Source organism: Aplysia californica, unplaced genomic scaffold (assembly GCF_000002075.1).
Source record: "Aplysia californica isolate F4 #8 unplaced genomic scaffold, AplCal3.0 scaffold00003, whole genome shotgun sequence".
Classification (NCBI taxonomy): domain Eukaryota; kingdom Metazoa; phylum Mollusca; class Gastropoda; order Aplysiida; family Aplysiidae; genus Aplysia; species Aplysia californica.
Window position 1 is genome coordinate 862,243 of NW_004797273.1, and position 8,284 is coordinate 870,526.

Genomic DNA, 8,284 nt, shown 5'->3' on the forward strand with positions numbered 1-8,284 from the left:
TAGAGTCTCTATTCTTCATGTTACTGGTGGTTTTGGGGGGGATTTTTGTTCTTTTTGTTCTATTGTCGTTGGGGGGGAAGGGGAGGGGAGGGGGCATTGTGAAATAGTACGAAGTTTCTATTCTTCATGTTGGTGGTGGTTTTTGGGGGATGGTTTAAAAAAAATAAATTTATTTTGTCAGATGAAAAGGGTGGTTGGGGCAGGCATACAAGAGTGTTACGACAGACAACGCTGGTACCAGCTTACAGATTCGGTGAATTAGTAAGGAGTTAAGCTATACTTAACCTGCTTTTACCAATTTTTGTGCAGATGGTGGTGCCTTTTCCTCACTGCTGCTGCTGTTTGTGTGTCCACAGTTACTTAGACAGTGTGGAGAGAATTTCCCAGCTCGACTACCTCCCCACGTTACAAGATATCCTGCGTGTGAGAGTGCCCACAACTGGCATCATTGAGTACCCCTTTGATCTGGATAGTATAATATTTAGGTGAGTTTTTGATCGAATCATGCAACTGTAATAACTTGAGGGTAGTTTTGGTGCATAATTTATAACAGTACGGTGCTGGTATAATGTTGTAATATAATTCGGATGATTATGATACCGTGGAGTCTGCTTAAACCCAGCTTTTGGGTTGTTGGTTGGCGGGTGGTCTGGTGTGGTTTGCTCCTTCTGGCCTATCAAACATCTGTCGTCCTCATCTGATTCTCTCCTCCTTTTTTTGTGTTTGCTACTCTCTTGTAACACTTGTAATCTTTGGTACTTTATGACCTAATTGTGTTGCAAGTGCCATAAAACTCTTACACTAAAACAAAACATATTACGTTTAATCTGATAACAGCGGTAAACTGAAAGAAGAAGCTCACTGATTTTTTTTTTGGTTGTATTTGAGCAACCTCTCTAATAAAACAGAATACCTGGCTAAATCAAAGAAAATCCTGTGGGCCCACAGATTTCGGTTTAAGCGGACTTATTTGTTCTCCAAGGAATGTAGCTGCATTTATAACGATTAAAACACTGGTTAAATATTCGGGTCAACTCTTTATCTCCGGCAAGCTGCTCCCAGCGGCTCAGGGTCGGAACTGCTGTGCCAGTAGGTCGCTTGCAGCGGTTTTGGCACTTTTCTTTACGACGACGTCGACGGCAAATTACTTTTCGGCAATTGCTGAAAACTGGTCTCTTTTATCGGATTTCATTCATTAGATGAAGGCCTATAGAAATGGGTTTACTTGTTTGATTTAGTGACAAATAAGTCGATTTTAGATTTTGTTCCTAAATCAGTGCTTCCACTCTTCCGTATTTTTACGGAAATCCGCACTTTCTGCCAGTTCCGTACTTGTTCCTCCATCATTATCAACTCCCTCCGTAAAAAGCTGAGACAGCGTAGGACTACCGAAATTCCTTAGCAAAAGATCCGTACTCGCCAACGTATCGTCTTGTATAGTATAAGTTACGGATATTTACGGTAATTCTCTCGGCAATAGTTTGTTGTGGTATAGAAACCTGCCAGATTGCGCATTTCCTGCCATCGGCCATTAATCCGCTGTGCCGTAGGCTGACTGCCTGGGCTGTACCCCATGCATTCATTGCGGCATGGTCAGCAGTACATGTTTTACCTGCAGATTGAACAAAATCTGGCGAACTTTTTGTGCCACTTTCCTCCTTTCTATCATTCCCTCATTCCGTCTGTCTATCTTTGGATTGTTGTCGCAGCTGGAGAATCTGCGCGTCGATCAAGTAAATTGACTTGTGATCTTAGGAAATTACTGTCTGAAAGAAACTTTTTCGCAAATTTATTGTCAAGATCTAGAGATATTATCAATGCGAAGATTCTACGGCACGGGAACGCGATAAGGGCCGCGCTGAAAAAAATTTATGCTAAAACTACTAAAATCAAGAATAATTCAAAGTCTTGTTCCGAGGTTGTGACATGTGACGTTCAGATGTGAAAATTGAGGAAAATTAGGGTATACGCTGTCGGGTAACTGTATAGTGAAGGTAGCCTACATATCTATTCATTATTCCCAGGTTTGCCTTCTATCAATGGTGCGATGACAAATTAATTATAGTATAGCAGTAATGGAAGGGGAATCTGCTTTTAAACATTGCCAGCAATGGAAAGATATGTGTGAAAAAATCAAGCAAGACGAAATCTTTGTGAGAAAATAGGTAGTATGGGTTGTTGGCAATCTCTTCAAACAGGCTCCCAAATGCCATTTTCAAACCCTCTAAAAGTACTAAATTTCAATTTCTTCGGGGGCCACGCCCCCTAAACCCCCAGCGGGACGCTGTCCCTGGACCCTGACGGAATTTTCCTTACTTTTCAGCTTCAGCTGGGGGAAGTGCTGCTAAATAAGGCCCCGGCGTAGTGGGTTTACCCCCCTTGGAGATAAAGAGTTAAAAGTTAAAAGGTTCTAATACATACATATTTAGGTACAGTTGTAATATTAGGGGGTTATTGTAATGCATAGAGTCGATAGAATTAAGAAGATATTTACGTGTGGGTTAATGTTTGCCTTTAGGTAAGTGGGGTAAGTTTATGATTATATAATGCTTTGGTGTGTTTTTCATTAGAAGTTACTGTTCATGCGTTTAGGGAAGTTTATGATGAGGTATTTTGGTGTGTTTATATATTTATGCAATGAGATAAGTTAAATGTTTTTGTATTTAGGTAAGGGTTTGGTTTAGTTTTTTTTTCCATTCTTCTATGTGTTGTTATTTGCCTTGCTCATGAAAAACACTTGAGTTTGATCTCCTCATGGGTAAGATGGGTTGTTTTTTTTCAGCATTTCCAGTTTGCGACCTCAGTGCTTTCTTGTCCTATTATATCCATTTTTTAATAACAGTGAAAACAGCTCATAACAAAGAGTGAGCTTAAGAAGAAGTCACGTTTTTAATGTTAAAACAAAATGGAGATAGGATAAGAAGCACTGAAGTTGCGAGTTGCTCTCTTGGAATGTAATATCATATGTGTGGTGACCTCATCACTAATGATCTGATTTGTGCCAGGGAGATATTGGGGGGTTGGGGGTGTCAATAGAATCTGGCTAGTCCCATTCTCTCATTTGCACCACTGTTAACTTGCTTCTGGTATCGAGAGTTACGTGTCATTACGCGCTACTAATGACCCAAGTTTACATAACTGGGTGCCACAATTTTCTTCTACAAGGCATTCACCATCATCATGTTGTTGAGGGTTAAAGTTACATCGTGGGTGGTTGGCGGGTGCTCTGGTGTGGTTTTCTCCTTCTTTCAAACATCTATCGTCCTGATCTCTCCTCCTTTTTTGTGTATGTTGCGAACTTGTAACAGTGGGTGGTTGGCGGATGCTTTGGTATGGTTTGTTCCTTCTTTCCTATCAAACATCTATCGCCCTTATCTCCCCTTCTTTTTTTATGTTTGTTACTTTCTTGTAACACTTCTAATCTTCTGGCGCTCATATGACCTAATGCAGTTGCGAGCTCCGTAAAACCTCTACTAAAACTAAATTGTAACACCTCTAATTTTCGGCACTTATATGACCTTGTTGTGTTGCAAATGCCGTAAAACTCTTACTAAAACTAAAGTTACGTCCTTTTGCTTTCCTCGAAGATTTGTTTTAGTGTTGGTGTTCGTCTTGTTTATTTCTACTGTCATGAAGACATTGTTGCTATCTCAAGAAAAATGAGGAGCCCTCAGTTGCTGTTGTGGTTGAGACGACGGGTATTATGTTCGATTATTTCTGTGGAGTTAAAAATTTCATGATGGGAGTCATGGTGATGGCTTAGGTTTAGATGTAGATAATGATTTTGATGTTTTTGGAAGTGAAGGTCAAGAGTCTCGTGTTCACTTGTTACTTGTCATGAACGACCAACTCGCAGCGGGTGTTTGGAGGGCGCCACTGGTATGTCTTACTTCCTTACTTTCCCCCTGTTGTTTCTGTCTGTCTTACTTTCCCCCAGTGCTAAATGATCATTATTGTGTTGATGTACTCAGTACTGCCTTTTACTCATACAAACAAAATCACTGGTAGGTCCCTCCTTACTTTCCCCCCCTGTTGTTTCTGTGTGTGTGTCAGTCTTACTTTTTTCCCCACACTAAATAACCATTACTGTGTCAATGTGCTTCCTTTTATTCTTCACACAAAACAAAACAAATATGAGGCGTGCTGATAAAATGAGTTACTTCTCACAATCGACAAATGATGGAAATATTTGCCAAAAATTGACGTTACGGTCGAATTTGTAGATTTTCTATTGATGCCTCATTCTTTAACTATAACTATAACCTGTCTTTTTTTACTTCATACTTATAAATTGTAAAAACTTCGCCGATAAGCGTGATGGATCTATTTCCTTAATGTTTGAATCCGAGAAGTAACTCATTTTGCCAGCATTCTTCACGAATGACCAACCCACAGCTCCAGAGTCTCACGATGTTTGCTTCTTATCCGCTCTCCGCAGAATGGTGGATGTAGGAGGCCAGAGGTCAGAGCGCAGGAAATGGATCCACTGTTTTGAAAATGTAACGTCCATCATGTTTTTAGTCGCCTTAAGTGAATACGATCAGGTGCTGGTGGAATCGGACAATGAGGTGAGTGTTGTGCCGACGCTGCTCTTCTCGTCTCCAGGATGTTTGTACGATACCGTCAAAATTGTTTTTATTGCGGTAGGAAATTTGTGGCGCAACTTACCTTCGAATATCTCTTTTAACGGATGAATAATCACTGTCACCCATATTTTGCATAGCAGTTTGTATCAATTTGTCTTAATTTTATTATATTTTTCCACCACAATTGAGACCAGATTAAAAAACTTTTATGTAAAATGCTATAAATCTCCGTCACATGGAAAATTTGAGTGTTCACAGTACTTCCCCCTTCTCACACACATTTTATGTACTCTTATGGCCTACGTCACTGCTTACCAATGACAGTTTTGTTACCAGAAATTAATTTTATAGTGAACACATGTATATGTATATTTTACACTAAAGGTTCTCAAAACATGCGTTCATTAAGCTTAATTTTGCGATTAGAAAAAATGCTGACTTGCTTTTAAAAGCGGTATTGCCCCAACTGTAAACTTTTGAAAATCTGTAGAAACCATCAATTGTTTTTTTTAAATTTTATTTTGTAACAAAATTTCTAGAATACAGTGTACAGGTGTTTGAAAAAATATTCATATGTTAAGACAAAATGATATTGTGCACCACTAGTAGGCTCTACTTTTGACTTTCCCTCAGTTGTCTGTCTTTGGCCGTCTTACTTTTTCCCAGCACTAAATGACCATTATTTTGAGGATGTGCTTCTCTTTAGTCAAAACAAATGAATTGTATTTTGCCTTCACAATGGTTATTTTGTTTCTCTTGTGCTTTTATGGTTGGTTGGCGGGTGCTCTGGTGTTGTTTGCTCCTTCGTTCCTATCAAACAGCCTTGATCCTTATTTCTCCTCCTTCTTTAATGTATTAGTTACTCTCTTGTAAGTGGGTGGTTGGCGGGTGCTCTGGTGTGGTTTGCTCCTTCTTTCCTATCAAACATCTGTCGTCCTTATCTGCCCTTCTTCTTTTTTATGTTTGTTACTCTCTTGTAACACCTTTAATATCCTGGCGCTTATATGACCTTATGCAGTTGCGAGTGCCGTAAAACCTCTACTAAAACTAAACTAAACAAAAACTCTTTGTAATACCTCTAATCTTCGGCACTTGCGTGACCTAATTATGTTGCAAATGCCGTAAAATGCTTACTTAAAGAAAGATCGTGTTTTGCCTTGACAGTGCTAATTGTTTCTCTTGTTGTTCTTCGTTCCAGAACCGTATGGAGGAGTCGAAGGCCTTGTTTAGAACAATCATCACTTATCCGTGGTTCCAAAACTCCTCCGTCATTCTCTTTCTCAACAAGAAGGATCTGTTGGAGGAGAAGATTATGCACTCGCATCTAGTAGACTATTTCCCTGAATATGATGGTGAGTTAAGTAGGCGACTATTTCTCTGAATATGATGGTGAGTTAAGTAGGCGACTATTTCCCTGAATATGGTGGTGAGTGAGGTAAATCGACTATTTCTCTGAATATGGTGGTGAGTGAGCTAGTCGACTATTTCCCTGAATATGATGGTGAGTGAGGTAAGTCGACTATTTCTTTGAATATGACCGTGAGTTAACTTGTAGACTATTTCCCTGAATATGGTGGTGAGTGAGCTAGTAGACTATTTCCCTGAATATGGTGGTGAGTGAGCTAGTTGACTATTTCCCTGAATATGGTGGTGAGTGAGCTAGTCGACTATTTCCCTGAATATGGTGGTGAGTTAATTAGTGGACTATTTCCCTGAATATGGTGTCGGGTTAATTAGTAGACTATTTCCCTGAATATGGTGTTGAGTTAATTAGTAGACTATTTCCCTGAATATGGTGTCGAGTTAATTAGTCGACTATTTCCCTGAATATGGTGTTGAGTTAATTAGTGGACTATTTCCCTGAATATGGTGTTGAGTTAATTAGTAGACTATTTCCCTGAATATGATGGTGAGTGAGCTAGTCGACTATTTCCCTGAATATGGTGGTGAGTGAGCTAGTCGACTATTTCTCTGAATATGATGGTGAGTTAATTAGTCGACTATTTCCCTGAATATGGTGTCGAGTTAATTCTCTACAGATATAACTGATACTTAAAGGACCTGGTTGTATTGCAGGTGCCATAAACTCTTCTGATTGTATTGCAAGTGCCATAAACTCTTCTGATTGTATTGCAAGCGCCATAAACTCTTCTTAAAACTGAAAGTCCCCTCTTTCTTTGTTGTGTTTGTTACTCTCTTGAAACACCTCTAATCTTCAGTGGGTGGTTGGCGGGTGCTCTGGTGTGGTTTGCTTCTTCTTTCCTATCAAACATCTATCGTCCTTTTCTCCCCCTTTTCTTTTTTATGTTTGTTACTCTCTTGTAACACCTCTAATCTTCTGGCGCTCATATGATCTTATGCAGTTGCGAGCGCTGTAAAACCTCTACTAAAACTAAAATTCTAATCTTCAGCACTTATATGATCTTAACTGTGTTGGAAGTGACATACAACCCTTGCTAAAACTAAAACTCACCTCCTTTTATTGTGTTTGTTACTCACTTGTAACACCTCTTGTCTTCAGTGGATGGTTGTCGGGTGCTCTGGTGTGGTTTGCTTCTTCTTTCCTATCAAGCATCTATCGTCCTTTTCTCCCCTTCTTCTTTTTTATGATTGTTACTCACTTGTAACACCTTTAATCTTCAGCACTTTTTTTTGCCTAATTGTGTCGCAAGTGCCGTAAAACAATTACTGAAAGGAAACAGAGCAAGTTTGACAATATTTTTTTCTTTCTTTTCTCTCTCTCTCAGGTCCAAAGAAAGATGCCAGCACGGCCCGGGAGTTCATACTTAAGATGTTTGTTGAGCTCAACCCTGACCCAGACAAGATCATTTATTCTCATTTCACTTGTGCCACAGGTATGGAATCTCCTAGTTACTTCCCCCTCCCCCCTGCCCACCGACTGGTGGGGTTTGGCGGGTAATTAGTTAACAAACATATGATGAAATTAAATACAACTAGGAGGAGGTGCTAGACTTTTAAAGTAACTCAAATTTTTCCACAACACAAATAAACGTATTCTTTCACTCGGAAACAGCTCCTTTCACACCAAATCTTCTGCTATCCCAAATAATTGTCTCCTTTCACTCACAAAAAAAAAGTCTACCTTCACCTGTAACTGTCTTACTTCAACAATTATGCGTCTGCTTTTTACAAACGTCTTTTTAGCACACATGTACACACACATCTATTTTCACACATAAACATCTACTTTCCTAAACAAAAGTTGTCTGCTTTTTACAAAGTATGTGTTGCTTTTACACTCAAACGTCTTCTTTCTCCAATAAGCGTCTTCTTTCATTCATTAATATCTACTTTAACAAGTTAATGTCTGTTCTCTACAAATAAACGTCTACTTTCACCCATAAACGTCTACTTCGACAAGTAAATGTTTATTTCCAGACATAAATTTTTAGTATATTCCTTCTTTTCCCTTACTCTAACTTGTGATCTTCAGTTTCATCTTATTTTGTCTTGTAGTTTGGTTAATTCTCTCTCTCGCTCTGTATATTTCTGTCTGTGTCTGTCTCTTTCCCTTTTCCTCTTTCTCACTTTCTCTCTTTCTCTTTTTCTTTCTCTTTTTCTCCTAAATGTAAAAAAAAAAATTCCACTCTCCCCTCTTTCCAACTCTTTCATCTGGTCTCTTTCAATTTCTCTTTCTCTGTCTCTCTGTCCCTGTCTCTCTCTCTCTCTCTCTCTCT

General features: G+C 39.2%; 1 protein-coding gene across 1 annotated transcript in view; it reads left to right on the forward strand.

The window, feature by feature from the left end:
* The window catches only part of LOC100533454 (guanine nucleotide-binding protein G(q), alpha subunit), a gene marked incomplete at its 3' end in the record, with an annotated part of 23,883 nt that extends 16,435 nt beyond the window's left edge, over window positions 1-7,448 (forward strand). Inside the window, 5 exon segments of the mRNA NM_001204731.1 lie at window positions 206-261; window positions 357-485; window positions 4,439-4,568; window positions 5,785-5,938; window positions 7,334-7,448. Coding sequence (NP_001191660.1) covers window positions 206-261; window positions 357-485; window positions 4,439-4,568; window positions 5,785-5,938; window positions 7,334-7,448 — 584 coding nt within the window.
* Between the last annotated feature and the right edge of the window lie 836 nt (window positions 7,449-8,284).